Source organism: Saccostrea cucullata, unplaced genomic scaffold (genome assembly GCF_032062105.1).
Source record: "Saccostrea cucullata isolate Sc308-1 unplaced genomic scaffold, CSIRO_AGI_Scuc_v1 ctg755, whole genome shotgun sequence".
NCBI lineage: Eukaryota > Metazoa > Mollusca > Bivalvia > Ostreida > Ostreidae > Saccostrea > Saccostrea cuccullata.
In genome coordinates this window covers 193,454-214,914 of record NW_026928871.1, presented here as the reverse complement: position 1 = coordinate 214,914, position 21,461 = coordinate 193,454, and the positions used below count along the sequence as shown (strand labels likewise).

The window sequence follows — 21,461 nt, the reverse complement described above, 5'->3', positions numbered from 1 at the left end:
GTGGAGCTCCTAATATCTTAAAACTGAAATTCATTTTTTTTATGTTTATTAGAAATGCAATATATTTGTTTGCATTAATGTTGCCATTAACCACAGACAGTGTAAAAACTCAATCCCAGGTGATGGATCCCCACAACATTAAACTCATGACAGGTTTCGGCGGCGCGCCGGACTGATGTATGCTGGTAACTACTCTTCGCTTGCCTTTTCAAAATATATATTCGGTTGTTTTGGCCTAAAACAACTTTGCATACGTCAAAGAATATGACTTTTGATCAGTTATTGTCAACAGTCGTTTGCCTCTCGCCCATGCCACACGGTTTTTAACTCAAGTTGTCTGTCGTCGTAATCGTTGTTGTTGTAAACTTTTTAGAGGACAAACTGTTGTGTAGATTTGTTTATTTAACTAGCGAAAGAGAAGGAATATATGTTGATTGTATGCTCGGAGTCTTATAATAATTCATTTATTTGTTGTTTCCAGTATATACACTAAACGTAATAAGCAAATTGACTTTCAACAGTTTTGAATCTTAGGTATTTCTAATCATATATTTCTTCACTGTTGAAGTGGGTAGCGGCATTTCTATGCATGTCATATTTCACTGCTGTGTACTGCAAATACTTCAATCATTATGATGTTTAGTGAAGACAATCGTTGAAATCACCCATGCAAAAATTAAGGACCACAATAGTTGAGAACGACTCTGTGTCTGCTAATTGGTCAGTAATTACTGTATCTTCACAGCTACATGTAGAGGCGATAACGGATGTTTTACAGAGGTGTAGATGAAAACATGCTAATTACTGTTTTCATATTTAGGTAAATATTGATAAGTTTTGATAAAAATATTTACTTTGAAATAAAAAATTATTTAATATACATCCAAGTAACCGAGTATCTATTTTTAGTATTCAATACTTGGACGTTGGATCAAGTACCCGGTTAAGTTGACGTCCCTAGAAAATATATTAAATATATCATGAAGGGTTATTTGAAGTCATTGGTTTCATTTACTGAAAGTCGGATAAATTGTAAAGAAATATTTGCTAAATAGAATTATGAGAAATTCTTTATTTTTTTTTCACTTATACACTTTGTAGAAAATTCTAACAAGAGACATTTGTCAAGAGAATGGTGGAGACAATCTCCAGAAAAGAAAACACTACTGATATTAGGATGCATGTACCGATATTTTACAATCCCAAAAAGACAATTTTACTACAGGAATAAAAAATATTGTCTGGTGTTTAAGGGTCTGCCATGGTAGGAGCTCTCCTGCAAAAATATCCATTTATTGTGGACATCATGACAAAGGGCTCACCTGTCATCAGCATTAGAGACTTGTGATTTGTTCTACCTGGACCATACATGTATTGAATCAAGACAATTTATAGAACAACAAGCATACTTATAAATCTATATAAGGTCTTCTATGTATGTTACATCCTTATTTAATTTGCAACTAAACAAGACTTTGTTTCATTGGTACTATGTCAACTTAATATACAGAAAAAAATCAAAAGCAGTTGTGATATTTATTGTTTTTTTTACTCATTAGTAATCATTTTTGTGAGAAATTTTATTATTATCCATTTATTGTTTCCCAAAACCTTATCTTACAAATTTATTATACGTATAATTGCAACTTGCATTTCAATTTTTTCTTGTTATACTTGACAAAATTAAATATTAAAATGTTTATATTGCTATTGACTTCACCTATTCTCATCTCTCCGCTTCAAAAGGGAGACAAATTGTTTATTCTTGTTCTTTGGATTTAATACTACAATCCTTCAAAATATTAATTACCCCCCCCCCCCCCTTAAGCCAGACAAATATTATGCTTCAAATATGTGTCATTAAAGTTTCGCACATGAGAACTTGCAATCTTGCTTCCGCCTATCAGTACTTTCAGTACTTTGATTTTTTTCAGACTTTCTCATCGTTGCATTCAAGCGCTTGTATATCAGGCGACCATATAGCAAATACCAACATCAAATATGACGACAAAGATACTAAGCTTACATATGACAAAGAGGATTCCCATTTTCTGTATTTAGCATTTACTACAGGAAATACACCCCTTTGTGAATTCGCAGAATGAGATCCGCTATTTTGTGTAAACTTTTGGCAGTTGGCTGTATCTTAGTTAATCGTAAACATGCAAAATGGAATTGTTTTTTTTTTTTTTGTTTGAAACTGTGTCTAAGGAGACCGACTGGGGTTTCCATTGCGCAATATATTGCGCTTCATAGTAAAATGAAGCGCATCATAGTAATGTCAAGTGTATTAACTGTTTCAAAGCATTTTTTCACTTGATGAATTATTCAAAGAAAATTAAGAAGTTACAGATTGAAAAAAAAAATAATTTCAATTTTATATAATTGTTTTTAAAAAACGATTTTCAACTGATGGGTAGATTGACGTTGTAATAGTGTGTTTTTGATGTGATGATAATGTAAAACATTTAAAAAAAGGGGGAGGGGTAAACAAATGTTATAAAAGAGAAAATGATTATTACAATAATAATATATTTAAAACAGAGAAATTTGAGAATCTTTCTATCATTCCTGTTATTTTTTTTAATAAATCTTTTCAATTCATAACATTTCATAGTACTCTATTAAAAAAAAGAAAAATAACTTAATTTTTGGCTTTTTGAGATGCTCCCTCTAGAAATAAGACGGTAATACAATATAGTATTACTCATTATATATTATACTTTGAGCACAAAATTCTTGTAGTATTTTTATAATTTGCTTTAGAGTGGGAAAAATTGGTACTTTCACATTTAATCCTATGTTTATTCAAGTTTAAAATCGGTGAAAATGTTAATTTGACCGTAAATAACGTGTATCTCAATCTCATTTTATTTTTTCAGCTCAGATATGCCATCTATAGCTTTAAAATATTTTGCTAAAGAAAGTCTGATCCTCAGGTTTATAAAATTAGCATTTAAGTAATTAAAACTACTCAGAAAAGTATATCTGAATCCACAAAGTTATGTAAATTTATCCACAGTATTTCTTTAAAGTTAAAGATAAAAGTTAATCATAATATATAGGGAAAATTGCCAAATTTCCAATATTTTTGCAGAAAAAGCGAATTGAAATATTTGCAATGCATTTTCTAATTGAAAATTGATCAACGAATATATTTTAGGTTGAAAAGCGATAGGTATCCAGGCATTCAGAGAAATTGTCATGATTTTTATACTTATTTGGTATTTATTGTCGTCTATTTCAGTCATGTATTCTATAATACATAGTGTAATAGGCTTTTGCTATCATTGTAAGACACCACAAATCATTTCTCACCTCATATCATGCTAATTAGCATTGGTATCTAAGGCTGGATTCAAGAAATCTTATTTCTCTAACACTGCATTATTTTTTTCCCTTTTATAGGGTACAAATGTCAACTTTTAAGAAGACCTTTTCTAAGACTTCCAAAAGCATTGAATCTTATAAAGATGAATAAAATGAAAATTGTTGCATGAAAAAAAAATCATTTTCAAGCTTCATTTTGATGCATATTAAAAAAAAATATTAATTTTTGGAGTTATCCTTCCTGGCTGAGGATCAAATATTCTTAAGCATAAATATTACATGAACTGCACTTCCAACATCAATAAGGGACCTCAAGCAAGCTTTGAATAAATAATGAACTGGAGATCAGACCGTTTTTCATGGACAAATCCTATCCTAGAATTACATGTAGTTTTTATTGGAAAATTCTTACTCTGCAAGACTGGTTTGCACATTTCTTGAAATTCTTTAGATGATTAAATTGAAAGTTTTAAAAAGATTTAAATCTTAAGATTTGGATCCTTTTATGTTTCATCTCTGCACAGAATGCAATATATATTGAAAAGTTTTCAATACACTGTGCATAATTGAAAGAAAGTCCAATTTCTGTATCGAGACCACCACTTTGAGCAAATTACACTATTCTACATTGATCATCTGATATTTAACTACACACACTCTCTTACACACTACACATACCCTCAAACACCTTAACACACAAACACCCACCCTCACTCCTTCGCCCTCACACACCATACCTTGATGTTTTGTTCTCACGTCTTCAGACGTTTCATTTTCACTTAATATTCTCTTATGAATTTCCCCATATCTTTCTACCATTCTTCTATAGACTTCCTCCAGCTGTGGATAGTGGTGGTCATTGTCACAGTATTGATTCCACATTGAACGAATCCTTTCTATGTCAGCTCCTTCAGAGTTGTCATCACTATCAGGTTCATAACCCCAGCCCATACCTGGTGGTTTTATATCCTTACAGAAATTGATCAACAGAGCAAAAACTAAATTCAGGTCTAAATTGTCGTAATCATCTTCAGTCCTCACATTATTCAGATCTTTGATAAGGTATTTATTAAAAAGTTCTTTTATAGATTTCGAACACAAAATTGTACTTTCTTGTAACTCGGTCGCCCTCAGTTTAGTTTTTAATATATGAGTTAAATAACCTTGGAGCATCAAAATCTTCTTTTCTGCAATTTAAATATATGAATATATTATAAGGTTCACGGGCAACTTTGCTCACTTGAGAATATAAGCTAGCTAGAAAAATGCAGAAATCAGTTAAGAATTAATTAAGGTACTAGTATACATTTTACTCAGATGACAAAAAAATCCACTTTTAAGAACAAAAAAAAAACACCTACTGCACATTGTACACCTATGATTCTTGTGATAATGTCAATTTCATATAAGTAGGTCAATGACCTACTTTTCATGCTAGTGGCCCATGAGTATTTCTGGAAAAAATACCTTTTTCACATTATGACCACTTTTTCCTTGACACACAAAATATTACAAGCAACAAACTCTTTAACAAATGAAATATTATAGGAACAGAACAACGTTGCTTCACATAAAGAAGTGATTAGAGTTTGGGCCATAAACTTATGAATTATTACTGTCCGAATTTCCTCTGTCATATTTCTATTTTTCTCCATTTTTAATCGAATATTAAAAAAATCTGAATGATAAGAACTCTAAATCAGTATCAATATTAATACACGTATTAATATTATATGAGGTCAATGATCAAATTATTGAGATATGTTGTCTAAAATGGTTTTTGTTCATATTTTTAAATTTATTTATTTCATCGCATTCAATTATTTGAAATAATTCATGAGCTTTAATACATACAATATTTGCAAAATGATGTTTTAAAATAAAATTTAACTTTTGCATTGTTTTTGATATTGCAAGAAATAATTTATTTTGACAAAAATTTAAAATTTGGTCCGAATTTCCTCTTCATCACATATTGACTTATGTTCCTGATTATTTTCTTTGAAAAATAAGATATTAAATTTTTATATTGATTTTGAGTTAAAACTCTGTTATGTCATTCATTTAGAACAATTTTTGTTTTAACATATCATAATAAAATTTCATGCCTGACTTCTGAAACCCGAGTAAACGTCATCGATCCTTAAAAAGACATTAAACACTTGTGATGCTGGATTTGACCTACATTTTTATTCCCTTGTAACTATAAGTCCTATCTGAACCGAACTTGCATGGATGATGCAGCTAGGGATGGACACTACCAGACTTGCTTCGGATGCTGGATCTGACCTACATTTTTATTCCCTAGTAACTATATGCCCTACCTGAACCAAACTGATCAAATTTTATACACATACAAATTTTCATGTTGCTTTACTAATATATCCTGGGGGGGGCATTCATGTCCTATGGAGATGTTTCTAGTTTACACTTGAATTTACACTATCTAAGGATCTTTCCATATGTCTTTGACTAATAATGGCTTGAATTGAATTTTTTGAGCTTTTTGACAATTGGACTTTTGTATTTCAATTATTTCCCTTTGCCTCTTATGGCCCCTCTGTACACTTGGGACACCATGAACTGATCAAATTTGAATATACACTACGTGTGGATGCTTCACAATTAATACAACTAATTATGGGTTGGATTTTAAAATCCTTTCTCTTCATTTCTTAGTATAAATAATGATTTCCTCACTACCTCTCTACCCTCTCTATCCTTGGGCCCCGTGGGGATCCGGGTTAGAAAAGGTCCTCAGTACCCCTCTTGCTTGTCGTAAAAGGCGATTAAATGGGGCGGTCCTTCGGATGAGACCGTATAAACCGAGGCCCCGTGTCACAGCAGGTGTGGCACGATAAAGATCCCTCCCTGCTCAAAGACCGTAAGTGCCGAGCATAGGCCTAAATTTGCAGCCCTTCACCGGCAATGGTGACGTCTCCATGTCAGTGAAATATTCTGGAGAGGGACGTTAATCAATATTCAATCAATCAATCTCTACCCTTGGCCTCGGTGCATCGTGTATTGATCAAATTTGAATCTACATTACCAATTTCTCTGCAGTTATAACTAATCATGACTTTATTGTTCGTGAAAAAGATTTTATCATGTTCATCGAGTTTTCCTATTTAAAACTTTGTTTGTCCATTATGGTCCCAGCCTACGCCCGAGGGTCAGAATTTGAACATACAAAATCTACCTGAGGAACAGACCTATCTACCCTTCCACTTTTGGCGTAATTCTTCCTATTTTAAATACTAAAATGCGCTATTTATCCAAAAGAATCAGTTTTACACTTCTGCATTTCTTATGCTTAATAGTGGCATTTTATTTAAACTTTAACTGTAATGGTGGCTACCAAACGCATGTCATGCCAATGGACTACCTAACAGTATTAATCTATCCAAAAAATCTGCAACGACTTAATTATGTGTAATAATGTCAAGCAATTGATTAATTAGTTCATAAAGATTAGAGGGGATGCTCACTCCTCCATGGCTCCTGATCCTATCTCTGATGTTTTGGAGGTCCACCTTTGCTCTGCTCTTATTTTTTATCATATTATGGACATTTGATCTTGAATACTGTGATATATATCCGTATGTTTCTTTTCAAATGAAGTTCTACTCATTAAAACACTGAAGCCTTTTTTTAAGGCATTTGTCAATTCTATTGTAACTTTGGAAATTTAACTAGATGTACAGGTATACACATCTTGATGATTTAATTGAAATGTGTGTTAAGGAAGTTGAATTTCTCATAAAATATGCCAGTCATTTAAAATATAATTCATCTTCAAGGTTTTCACTAATGTTGAAAGTCTGGTTCCTATCCCACCTTAAAATTTTTAAATTTTGTGGAGACGGAATCCATTGACAAGTTTCATCTCTTCTGAACTTATATTTCTGCAGACATTTTTGAAAGATTTTTCACTTGTAAATTTGGCACTGGGACCCTAAAATTTAATATTGGAAGTACACTGAGGTACAAAATCCATCTAGAATGTTATCAAGTTTTAATGGCTCCAAGATTTTATGCAACTGGAGTGAAAATGACAACCATTGGGGATACTATGGGTTTCCATGTATCATATGTGAATAATTTACCAAAAACAAGAATCATGGTAAAGATTACCTTGTTCATGCTCTAAATGACTTGTTTGTTCCTGTATATTTAAGAACACCCTTTCTCCCCCTTCCCTGCTCCTTTCTACATAATTTAAAGAAAATCTCCATAAGAAATCTTAATTTTCAATGAATATATATATATATATATATATATATATATATATATATATATATATATATATATATATATATATATATATATAAAATCCAAATTCAAATGATAAACTCAAACTTTTATCTAAAGCGCTTTCGCCCCATGCGGGCTCATCAGTAGATTTGAAATTGTAAACAAGTTACATTATGACGTCATTCTCGTGACGTTATGTAGGCAACGTTAAACATAATGATTGTGACGTAATAATAATCACAGTTAAATGAGGCGCACAGATAAAGTTTTACAGTTCATCTGATCAAAGTTAAGCGCCTATTATAAATGTACAATAATGGAGACATTTTATATAAAATGTACATAATAAAATAATTTGATATAAATTCCTTTTAGCAGTTCAATTTTGGTTTAAACAGATTTATAAAATATTGTTCTTTGGCTTTCCGTAATTGTTCATTTTCCTCTTTTATTTTGTAAAAAGGAAATATATAAAAATGTCCTTTGCCACAAGAATCAAAGTGTTCACTACATTGCGTGTTTCGTATGGTCGGATCCTTAATCTGTTGTTTGTGCACGCGAACACGATCGGCTAATTTTGTTCCGGTTTGTCCTATATAATTTTCCTCACATGTAGGACACGTCATACAGTATATAAGGTTTTTAGATTTACACGTCATAGAAGATTTAACGTCAAACTTCATTCCGTTTTTAAAAATAATGGTTTGGCCGGTTTTTAAAAATTGACAGGTTCCGCATCGTGGATCCTCGCACTTAGAAACCATCGGTTTCTCGGGGTTCGATGTAAATTTGGCAGTGGTAAGAATCTTTTTCAAATTGGGAGGTTGACGCCTGCTGTGTAGTATATCCTTTGGTTTAATAAGGTCCCTTAATGTTTCTGATTGTTGAATAATAGGGAAAAATTGTTTGGCAGTTTTAAAGATGTTGTGATTTCTTGGGTTGTGGGTTAGAACAAAAGGGATCTTTTCGTTGCTCTCCTCTTCGTGATGTCTAATAGTACGTAATTCGTTAATGGGTATTTCCTTTGCCTTTTGTATAGCAGCCTCAATTAATTTTGATGGATATTTTTGTCTAGAAAGAAAAATTCTTAGTTCACATAGTCTTGTATTTCTGCGATCCTCATTAATAACAATAGTACAAATTCGCCTGGCCATATTGAATGGGATGTTTCGTTTAGTATGGGAGGGATGGCATGAGTTGAAAATCAAATATTGATGGGAGTCTGTGCTCTTGTAATAGAGATCCGTTATGATTTTTCTTCCCTCTTTTATAATAAGAATGTCTAAAAATGGCAATCTGTCTTCGCTGATTTCCATTGTAAAATGCATACTTTCATGGAGCCGATTTAGAATGCTGTTAAACTGTTGTAGATCTTGTAGAGATTTTGTCCAAAAAATAAAACAGTCATCTAAATAACGTTTCCAGTTTCTTTCAATGTATGTACCAAAATCCTCTCCAAAAAATGTTTTGCATTCTGAAAAAAGTTTTTCCTCCAGAAAACCTAGAACGAGAGTTGCGTAGGTAGGGGCGACTTTTGTCCCCATTGCTGTCCCTTTTGTTTGTAGATAGTACTTGTCATCAAAAAAGAAATGATTATTTTGCAAAACTATTTGAAGTCCTTCGAGTATAAATTCTTTTGAAAATCTCGGCTGGATTACATCTGGGTGCTTGTCAATCCAAAAGGAGATGGCTTCTAGTCCTAAATTGTGGGGAATATTTGTATATAAACTAGTAACATCAAAACTCACTAATTTCGTATTTTCTTCAACACTTTCTGGAATATGGTTGAGAAAATCCATGTCGTCCCGAATAAAACTGGGTACTAATTTGCAGAAAGGTTTTAGTATAATATCTAGCAAATTGCTAAGTCTCTGTGTTGGACAAGAAGGACCAGCTACAATAGGACGTAGTTTTAAGTCTGTTGGACGTGGCAATTTAATATAAGGTTCACTCATTTCCTGTATTCCGTTTTGGATTTGTTTAGATTTATGAATTTTCGGTAATCCGTAAAAGTTACTAGTTTTTACTTCAAAATTGAGAAGAAAATCTATCTCCTTTTTGGTTAAATTATCGGAAAATTTTGAAGTATATTTTTTCATTGTAGACATTGTTTTCTTGTCTTCATTCGAAGGTAGTTCCTTGTAAACGTTTATATCATCTAATTGTTCTAGGACCATGTCTTTGTAGTGTTCTTTGTCCATAATAACAATAGTTCCTCCTTTGTCAGCCTCTTTTATGATAATAGTATCGTCACTAGTAATATTTTTCAGTGCTGTTCTCTCAATTTTTGAGATGTTATCTCGCACACGGATATCACTGTGATTGTTGTATGCAGATTTTTTCAAACAATTAATGTAATCGTCCAAGTGTTTGTCCCTGTTTGATTTTGGTTTAAAATTACTTTTGTTTCGAACTAAGGATTCGTCATTGTAATCCGAATTCTGGAAGAATTCCCGGAGTCTTAGCTTCCGACAAAATTCCTCTGTGTCTTTGATTACATCTACGTCGTCTTTTTTAGGCGTAGGAGTAAATTTTAGGCCCCTTTTGAGTAGTTCTATTTCATCCGTAGAAAAATCCCTTTGAGATATATTTATAATTTTGGGGTCGACTTTAGATGTTTTCTCTACAGGTATTGTAAGAGGAATTTTTTCATGCGGTGTTTGCGAAAGTGGCCCTTCCCTAAAAAAGAATTATTCCCTTCATATTGTTGGTTCGTATTTCTGTTATTAGAAATGTTGTTGCTCATTTTGTTTTGCTGTTTGTTGTTCCAAGGTTTTTTCCACTGGACGTTTTCCTTGTTGATATTTGTTTGTGCTCCGTAATTTGTTTTGGTAAAAGAATTTACACGGTGTTCATTTCGCCCCACGTTCTTGTAGTTTGGTTTATTTGGTCCAGAAAAATTACCTCTGTGTTCTGAACGGAAGTAGAATTCGTCTTGATTAACAGAATCCATGTTAGGTCGTTGACCCTGATGTCTGTTCTTCTTTTGTTTTCGAATTTCTGGACTTTTCATCATGCTTGTCCCGAAATTTTTCTCGTAGTCTTCAAGCCATTCTTGTTTGGATTGTAGTAACTTTTCTGACTTGAGTTTTTCTTGATCGGTTTCTTTTTTCCAGAGATCCCTTTTGTTCTAACCCACAACCCAAGAAATCACAACATCTTTAAAACTGCCAAACAATTTTTCCCTATTATTCAACAATCAGAAACATTAAGGGACCTTATTAAACCAAAGGATATACTACACAGCAGGCGTCAACCTCCCAATTTGAAAAAGATTCTTACCACTGCCAAATTTACATCGAACCCCGAGAAACCGATGGTTTCTAAGTGCGAGGATCCACGATGCGGAACCTGTCAATTTTTAAAAACCGGCCAAACCATTATTTTTAAAAACGGAATGAAGTTTGACGTTAAATCTTCTATGACGTGTAAATCTAAAAAACTTATATACTGTATGACGTGTCCTACATGTGAGGAAAATTATATAGGACAAACCGGAACAAAATTAGCCGATCGTGTTCGCGTGCACAAACAACAGATTAAGGATCCGACCATACGAAACACGCAATGTAGTGAACACTTTGATTCTTGTGGCAAAGGACATTTTTATATATTTCCTTTTTACAAAATAAAAGAGGAAAATGAACAATTACGGAAAGCCAAAGAACAATATTTTATAAATCTGTTTAAACCAAAATTGAACTGCTAAAAGGAATTTATATCAAATTATTTTATTATGTACATTTTATATAAAATGTCTCCATTATTGTACATTTATAATAGGCGCTTAACTTTGATCAGATGAACTGTAAAACTTTATCTGTGCGCCTCATTTAACTGTGATTATTATTACGTCACAATCATTATGTTTAACGTTGCCTACATAACGTCACGAGAATGACGTCATAATGTAACTTGTTTACAATTTCAAATCTACTGATGAGCCCGCATGGGGCGAAAGCGCTTTAGATAAAAGTTTGAGTTTATCATTTGAATTTGGATTTTATTTTATCCCTATACCAAGGAAAAATAATTTTTTGAATATATATATATATATATATATATATATATATATATATATATATATATATATATATATATATATATATATATATATATATATATATATGAAAATTATTTTAAATAAATAAAAACACAGAGAACGAGTAAAACATAACTTTTCTGACTTGAGTTTTTCTTGATCGGTTTCTTTTTTCCAGAGATCCCTTTTGTTCTAACCCACAACCCATATATATATATATATATATATATATATATATATATATATATATATATATATATATATATATATATATATATATATATATATATATATATATATATATATATATATCACATTTGAATACTTTCTTAAAATTCGATTTTCATTTCCTAATTATTTGAAATATTATTAAAATAGCTCTTTTTTAAAATCCTATTAACTACCTTCTAAACTGCGATTCCTTCTAGTTTCATTCCCAAACCAATGTAAAAACCTGCTTCCTAAAAGTGTGAATAACAGAGATAAATTTCAATCTATATCATTCTTTAAAAAAAAAGTTATTTATACACATAAAGAGTTTTATGTACCTTCAATGCGTTCTGTCAAAAAAATTTCCATCTGGGTCGGCAACTTCCTTTTGCGATACAGAACAAACACAATAACCAAACCAATGGCTATTAGTAGAATCAGTACTTGAACCACCACAGCAAACACAATCCCCACATCAGTTCCAGAATGTCCATTGACAGTCCTAGGAAAATTATTATTGTGTACAGACTGTTTTCTAGAGGTTGATTTAATAAATACAACATTTGTTAAATACTAACTCTGAAGGTTCTCTCATCAACGTTACTGTGTTGGTACTTTGTTTCATTGTGGAAAACTGTGTAGTTTCACTGTTCAACGAAAAAAAAGCGTTAATATTACAAGTGTTTTCATCTTCACGATTAACCTTTGATTATTTATCAAATAAATAGAAGTAATAAATTTAATTGCAGTTCCATGCCTTTCTTGTTAATAACCATAAATCAATTTGAGCCATTTCATTGTTTAGCTAGTGCAACTTACCCATTAATTACTTTGAATACTAGTAACTGGTTTGAGGGAAAAATGTTAAATTTTGCAAAGTTTTCATTTTAAAATCATTAAAAGATTGGGATGGAGTTAGCCGGGAGAGTAACCTAGGACATACAGGCGAAAATGTGAGAGAAGGAGAATAAATTAAGTTTGCACAAAAACTTAATGAGAACGTTTACTTGAGTTTTTTGTTGACAGAAACGGCTTGCTAAAAATGCTTTAAATATGCAAAATAATTAATGGTATGTATTAAATAAATACAAAAAAATTCCCTCCATCATTAGAAAATTTAAAGACACATTCCATATTTTTTAAGGTACCCCAACCACCAAAGTATGGGTAGTGTGTCATGAGAAACGCTCAAATAATATTCCTTCTTTTGTCCCATACAGATTTAAATTAATTTGCTATCTTTCAAGTTGTTAAAGGGGCTTGGACACAGTTTCAACTGAATTTTAAAAAAAAATTTTAATGTTTACAATTCCTACCTAAGGCATCATCTATTGATTAGCAAAAATTTGAACATCATTTGTTGATTAACAAGCGAGAAACAGAACTTCAACTTCTTCATAATGTAAACAAGGCTCGTGCCTTGTTTTTGTTTACATATAGAAACTATCATATTTATAACAAAATGAAATTCAGCAAATCAACAGAAGCTGTCGAATTGTATTTAAAATTAACTTTATATTGAAATTATCTTCTTTGAACGAACATATATTAGTATATTGATCAATGTAAACAAAAATATGACAGGCACCTTGTTTACATAACAAAGGTTTGGATCTCTAAATATGTCTTGTATCTCGACAACTGACGTTCAAATCTTGATGATCATTAGAAAGACCCTAGTAAAGTACTTGTTAAAAAGGAAAAATAAATTTTGAAATTTTAACTGAAACTGTGTCCATGCCCCTTTAAGCCTGTATTTGGCTCTGTGTTAACAATTGGGTGGTTCAATATTATATGCGGGAATGTAGAAATCTAAAGAGAAAGTCTTCAAATTCCTCTAACTTAAGCTATTTTTACAATCAACCAAACTTTACAGGAAATCTCATTAACAGTAGAAAAAATCAAAGTACTGAACGCACTCATGGGAGTTGAACATGGTGTATAACAAAATCTTTGATCGGGAGGTTAAGTGAGTAAACAATATTATTCTCTCAAATACAGACAAATGTTTCAAATTTTTTGTGTTGCAACAATCTTGAAAAAGACATTCAGATTGAATAGCAAAAAAATATGGATGGGCCATAATGCTTGCCTGCCTACATAAGTCCTTTTTTATACCCCCTGCTTGAAAAGCGGGAGGGTATTGATTAATCGGGAATTCCGTCCATCTGTTTGTTACGCTTTGGGTATACCCATCTCTTATCCACAACTCCTCTTACACCACTGAACGAAATTTTCATAGAATCTTTATTACATATTGCCGTTGTGCACCTTCTGTTACTTTTTCATCCTACACATAATTTCGGTTTCCCATTGCAAATCATATTCATATTAGAGGCGGTTGATCATTTATAGAATTCACTGCTCACATGCAGTCTTCAAATTTGTTATATATTTTTCCTGTGCACCTTTACCCATGTGTTATGAAAATTTCAGTTTCGCAGGAATAATATTAATATTGATATAATGTGGATTTTAACAAAGCATCCTTTTAAGAGCTAACAGGTTTGTTATATAAAACTTCTCTGTGAATATAAATGTATTTCAGTCACACGAACATTATACATGGAGTACGTCAGAACTTAATCTTTTTTAATATTGTGAAGAAAAAAGCAATACCAAGTTAAAAACAAATATTTAATGACCAAACTTAAAAACATTGATATATGTGAGAGTTTGTGTGCGTACAAATTATCTGGTATGTAAATGAGGTTTTCCTTTCATTAAAAAATATACATCATTTTGTTGCTTTTAATCGCGATTTTACGAAAACATGGGTGTCCGTTTTTGGTGTTACTAGTAACATTTATAACAGTGTACTAGATGTAACGCTTTTGGAAGGTGATACTGCTGATTTACTAATAAATACGCATATTTCCTAAAGTTTTAATGCATTAATGAATTAATTTAAACCAAACCAAGGAAATGTTCATGAAAAGATTGAATAAATTCTCTGCACCGGTAAAAAAGATATTGCTAAAAATCCGGGACTGCCGGGCGTCGAGAAGACTAGATTCACCGCTTGCCGTCAGTATGTAGAGTTGTCGTTCGTATCTCTTTCAGTGTATGACGCTACACTGAAAATAAGTTCCATTACGAAAAACTTTTGAGGTTCTTTATGATTTAGTTTTACTTTTAACGAAATCTAATATTCAAAATAAGATTACTTTATCATTACATTTACTTACATTTCCAATTATGAAAATTAGATCAATTCAGGAGAAAATGACATGAACTATTTGTGGCGCATGTTTATGTAAACTATGTTTTCTGTTGAATATCATCGGAGTAAATCGGGCGACACAGTAGCCTAGTCTCGTTTACCCCAGACTCTCACTCTCGAGACTTGGGCCGAGCGAGAGTCTGGTCTGATTCCTATTTAATTTTTGTAATTTCAAATCGAGGCTTACCGAGAAATCGGTATGGATTTTCATTGGCTGACACATTCTCTTCGAAACTAAGATCTGTATTCTTTAAAAATTCAGAGGCTGCGCCTTTACTTTTACCTGGTTTTATAATAAAATACCTCTGTCTGCTTTACAAGGAACAAAAAACGCACATATCTTTGTTTAAAAAGTAAATTCTCATATGTATTTTCATTGGAATCGCCATCTTGTTAGCCGGTTTAGCGACCTCTTCTGGTTACAAAAATTAAATAGGAATCAGACCAGACTCTCGCTCGGGCAAAGTCTCGAGAGCGAGAGTCTGGGGAAAACGAGACTACACAGTAGCCTCGCTTTCGGCTCTATACAATCAACACAAATTACTGCGCATGTTAAATACGTGATGACCATGGGAGATTGAACATAGTTCAACTCCCAAAAATGATGCCTTACCCATAAAAATCAGTAAAACACACTGGAACTGAAAAATAAAGACAACATATTGGTTATACTAATATTGATGGTGTTATTATTTGATTTAGATGTTCTGAAATACCAGTTCAATTTGTTTATTAGGAAATATGATTATATGTTAGAAAATTTTCTTCAAGATCATGGTCAATGTCAATGATATCTGTCATTTGGAAATTATATTTTTTATTTACATCTATATCTTGTTTTATGTCAAATTTATGAAAACTACGCATTAACATTTAATTTTTATTTATTTATTGTCAAATTGATACTTATAAAAACATATCCATCTGCATCTCTAAATTAATTTAATACCTTCATAAATATAATTGTCTATTGAAAATCCAAGGAAAAAAAATAGAAAGAAAAACTAAACTCCTCACATTTATACATTGCACTTGATGTATGAACTTCATCCGGACATCCACGGATAGCCCGACATGGTACGTAATCAAAGTTATATGTATACTTGTCTAGAACACCGCAATATCCTGTAATAAAGACAGATTTTTGTCTCCCGCTTTCGCGAAAGCGAGGGGACATTAAATCTCCTTCGTCTGTCCTTCTAGCTGTCCGTCAATCTGTCTGTCCGTCACAAAAACTTTAACCTTTAACTTTTGATTTAGTTGAGCTATGACTTTCATATTTCATATGTATATTCCTTGTGACAAAAACTTTCTTTGGGTACCACCAAATTTGACCTTTTGAACTTGACCTTGGAGTTTGACCACTTTTACATCAAAAATCCAAACTTTTACTTTGGCCATAACTTTTGAATGGTAGCTACTTGGATTTTCATATTTCATATTTGTATTTTTTGTAGAAAGGCCTTTTATTAGAGGCCATCAACTTTGACCTTTTGCCCTTGACATTGGAGATTTCCGTACTTATGAAAATTTTTTAACCTTGACCATAACTTTTGAATGGTAAGGTCTATGGCTTTCATTCTTCAAATATATATTTCTTATGAAATTAATCTTATTGAATACCAAGAAATTTGCCCCTTGTACCTTGACCTTGGAGTTTGGCGTACTTTTCAAAAACTTCGACCTTGGTCACAATTTTTGAACAGTAGATACCAGGACTTTCATATTAAAAAAATGTATTCTTTGTGGCAAGACCTTTCATTTGATAACAACAACCTTGACCTTCGAGATTTTTTGTAATTATGAAAAACTTTAACCTTGACCATAACTTTTGAATGGTAAGGGCTAGGGCTTTCATACTTTACATATGTTTTCCTTTTGAGAAGACGTTTCATTGGATACCAAGAACGGTAACCCTTTGACCTTGACCTTGGAGTTCAGTGATAATGTCTAAATAGATGACCACTTATGATAGGGCGTTCATATTAGACACAAAATGTCATTTAAAAAAATGACATCTCATCCAAAAAGACACCGAAAGCGGGGGACCACGATTCTTTGAATTTGCTTGTATTAGTTTTTTTCCCTGTAGGTTTAGTTTAAACCTTACATACTGTGGAATCATTATATATCGTGGACGACTGGTGGCTCAACATCCATGGAATTTGTGGGGATCCATTACCCATGAATTTACATCTTCCACGAATTAATATTAATACTCGGGGTTCAAAGTTTTACCGCGGTATTTTATTGGGAATAGGTAGAATGAACCCCTTTTTCTATCTAATTTTCAAAAAGTGGGAATAAGTAGAATGAACTATTTTGGTACATATGATTAAATGCGCCAAATAATGTCTTCAAGAACCAGTAAAATTTAATTTCAGCAATTCTCAAAAATTGATGCCCACGAATGTTGATGCCTCCACATTATTACACTGTATAAATGGAGACAGGTCAGAATTGAGTGTGATGAATAAAAGGAATTTTGTTGTGTAATGCGAGATGTTATCCATTACAATGAAAATCTTATTTAAATAATAATTATTTTGACGATTTTTTTATTCAGTACTGGAGTATGTACATTTTCCACTTAAAATTACCTGATGAAATTGAACCCCTCTTAGTGCATATTTCACCAAAGCGGCCAGGGTGTTTATATATAGAAGCACAAACATAGTCAGGCGGATCTTGACAATTTTTGGCTTTAGCCCTGTTGATCCAGTCTGTTTTGTTCATAGGACATCCATCAACGGCAACAAAGGAAATATTTTCTGATTGAATGTTTCTTGTCAGAAGAATGAAAACAAAGCAGAAAAATCTTACGTATGTCATGATGGAGCTAGTTATTTTTTAAGCAAAAGTTTTATAGCTAAACAGTGTTCAATGATTGTTGAATCGACAAAATAAATAGACTGATTGCTTCTCTTCTACTTGTATTTCATAGAAAGATTCAATACATTTCACTAAAAGGATACAAAGTAATGGTATTAGGTTGGCAGCCAAAATGTACTGTAGGTAGCTTTTTTCAAATTTCACCGATCGAGATTATCCTCTTCCTGTTGATTGTGTTTGTCTCATGCAGCATGGAATGCTACCTTCCTCGTCCAGAGGGTCCACTAAAAGGGTTTTAATTATACAGTGCTAACTAATTCTTTTCTAGTTGTCTATTTAGAAAATAATCTACTAGTATCTTGCCTTCAGTATTTTATCTTACATAATCGTTGTAATAATTTATTTTCTGATATTGTACCTTTACGTTTTTTTTTATTCCTGTTACCCCAGGAATTTTTTGTGGGTTCGTGGCTGCAACCCCCCACCCCAAATATTTCTTCATAGGACCTTCTTAGCTCTAATCATGCCTTAAAAAAAGGATTCCATTCCTTGAGGAATTTATCCAAAAGCTATAAGTATTAATTTAAAAAAAAGAAAATGAATGTGTCTTTATTTTTTTTTTGGGGGGGGGGGGGCATTTTTATGTACGGAAACCCATTTAGGACATATCAAAAAATATTTTTGAATTCGTTATAACGATTTTTAAAATTCGTTATAACAAATTAAATTTTTTATAACAGATTAATTGAATTCATTATTTAAGGAATGAAGCTTATTTCAACTTATGTTATCCGATATAACATAACTTGGGGCAGTTTACGCTTTATAAACCGCGAAGCGGTTTATAAATAAGCGTAAACTGGCACAAGTTTTGTTATATCGGATAACATAAGTTGAAATAAGCTTCATTACTTATAATTTAATTTCAATGTAGACAATGAGACAATATTTTCTCTAGAAAAAAGCTTCAAAGTGAGCATTATTTTAAAAGTAACGTCAAGCGGAGTGATACGTTTTTGACGTAACTCATTGTGACGTAGGCAAGTTATGTTATACAAAATGGATAAAACCGTTAAACCAATCAAATGACGCGTTACAACTGAAATTAAATTATAACGAACTTAATTTGTTATAACAAATTCATTGAATCGTTATAACGAATTTTATTTGTTATTACAGATTTATTGAATTCGTTATAACGAATTTAATCTGTTATTGCAGATTTGTTGAATTCGTTTTAACGAATTTAATCTGTTATTACAGATTTGTTGAATTCGTTATAACAAATTTAATCTGTTATTACAGATTTGTTGAATTCGTTATAACGAATTTAATCTGTTATTACAGATTTGTTGAATTCGTTATAACCAAATTCTTGAATTGATTATAGCAAATTCAACAAATCTGTCATAACAGATTAAATTCGTTATAACGAATTCAATGAATCTGTTATAACAAATTAAATTCGTTTTAACGAATTCAATGAATCTGTTATAACAAATTAAATTTGTTATAACGAATTCAATAAATCTGTTATGACAAATCAGGCGCGTAGCATCGTTTTTGGAAGTGGGGGGGCCAACCTGAGCAAAAATTTTTTTTACTTACCTGAAAAAGTTGACAAGCAAAAAAAAAAAAAAAAAAAAAAAATTAAAAGTTGCCCGAAGTCGAAAATCCTGTTTCGGGGGGGGGGGGGAGTGGCTAACTTTTTTCAAGACCAACTTTCTTTCCATTCAAACTTTTGGGGTAAATTTTCTTTATAACACTACCCTTTGCTGAAATGTGGGGGGGCCAACCTTCCCTTCAGAAAACATTTTCTATAGTAAAGGTAATGTCGGGAGAAAAAGTGGGGGGGCCTGGCCCCCCCTGGCCCCCCCTGATACTACGCCCCTGCAAATTAAATTCGTTAAAACCAATTCTAAAAATCTGTTATAACAAATTAAATTCGTTATAACGAATTCTAAAAATCGTTATAACGAATTCAAAAATATTTTTGATAGGTCCTAAATGGGCTTCCGTATTTATGTCGTATCTGGTATTGAGTGAAAACTTTACTTTCACTTCTCACCTGCTGTAGACCAATCTTCATGATGGTTACAGGCTGCTATATCATAGTATACAAACACGCATATGGTTTAAGGAAAACCGTGATTTTAATTAAGGATGAAGATGTAGAATTTTACTTCTTACGTGCGTATTTCATGTTGTCCATTTTACTGAGCTGCGAGCAATGTCAAACAATAACAATAGCGAACATGAGGTATAGACTTTGAATACACACCAGTATCTGTGTACATCTTCAGAATTAATGTTTTTTGAAACGTTATGTAGCTCTTATTTAGTAATTTTTAAAATTATGTTCTTTTCGTTTGCTCCTACATGATACAGACGTTTTATACGCATAACATCAAAGAAATATTGGTACCAATGTTTACTATTGGTAACTTTTATTGGTAACCAATTCTGCAGGCCAACCACATCTCTGGCAGATTGGTAAACCAGATTTTTTCGTTTATTAGTGTCACCCCCAAGATGGCTACCTGGACCGTTCCTGCTAGCATGAGTGAAGTTTCCTCACTAGTAATAACACTTCAGATGAATTCTACTACAAAATAAGGGAAAATATTGTTATCTCTATACATAGTATTCCAAATTTCAAACAAATGATCACTTGTTTTGGAAAAAGAATATCACCTGAAGACAGGTATTCATATAAAGAATTATGTCCATAAAAGTTATTTTATTTTGTTTTAGAAATACAATAAAAAACTTCGTTTTGATTTTTTTTTCTGGAAAATGGTGAATAACTCAACATTTGCCGTTGGTAACCATTGATTACCATTGGTTACCATTAGTAACCAAGTGTTACCATTATTCACTGTTGACAACCATTGGTACAACCATTGGTACATTGGTACACCCAAGGGTGCGTTCAGAGTATTTCCAATGGTACCACCACCTCTTTGCCAATGGTAACAATTTCTACCGTTGGTACCATCGGACCCATATGTACTCTGAACGAGTTTTGGGTAGAGTTGGTAGGAAACTCACCAATGTTAACTATGGCACCATTGGTGTACCATTAGTGACATTGGTGTATACCATTGTTAACATTGACAGATTTCTTAGAAGAAAAACCAAGAGTATTATTCTTGCTTCATGCATCATTTTACAGCAAAAAAAAATGCTTTCAAAAATACTTTTTAGTCCACTAAAGTACTTCTCCACAACAGAATTTTCTCCAACTTGTCCTCCGGATTGTCAAATGTAAAATAATTAAATTAATAAAATTTTGATTTTACATTAAATACACTTAGAAGTTATTAAAATGAATATTCTGAAACTTTCAGTCAAGAAAAACCACATTTAAAAAAGACGTTTCGCGCCTATATACACATCTCTAGTTTATGTATTTAGGTGAATAGGTGTGGTAAAAACATTACAATAATTTGTTACTTTTTCAACTTTTTCCCCGAGGGAAAACTTTCATAGAATAATCTTGTTAATATTAATTTTATAGATAGAAAACGATTTATAGAGTAAAAATGAACTAAATTAAGCATAAAATTT

The 21,461-nt window shown here is 32.1% G+C and overlaps 2 protein-coding genes across 4 annotated transcripts in view; one reads left to right on the top strand and one right to left on the bottom strand.

Moving 5' to 3' along the window:
* LOC134278984 (uncharacterized) overlaps positions 1 to 21,461 on the bottom strand; it is an 82,585-nt gene that overhangs the window by 29,257 nt on the left and 31,867 nt on the right. Inside the window, exons 6-7 of one of the 3 annotated variants that reach the window (XM_062761295.1) lie at positions 12,175 to 12,338; positions 12,031 to 12,087 (exon numbers count right to left, since the gene is read on the bottom strand). The exons of 1 other annotated variant lie outside the window; for it this stretch is intronic. In XM_062761295.1, coding sequence (XP_062617279.1) covers positions 12,031 to 12,087; positions 12,175 to 12,338 — 221 coding nt within the window. Of the gene's footprint in view, positions 1 to 4,067; positions 4,518 to 12,030; positions 12,088 to 12,174; positions 12,339 to 21,461 lie in introns of all 3 variants that reach the window. One more of the 3 variants, XM_062761298.1, reaches the window with a different exon arrangement.
* LOC134278990 (RNA N6-adenosine-methyltransferase mettl16-like) overlaps positions 20,322 to 21,461 on the top strand; it is a 99,068-nt gene continuing 97,928 nt past the window's right edge. Inside the window, exon 1 of the mRNA XM_062761302.1 lies at positions 20,322 to 20,471. The gene's annotated coding sequence lies outside the window, so the exon portion shown is untranslated. The remainder of the gene's footprint in view (positions 20,472 to 21,461) is intronic.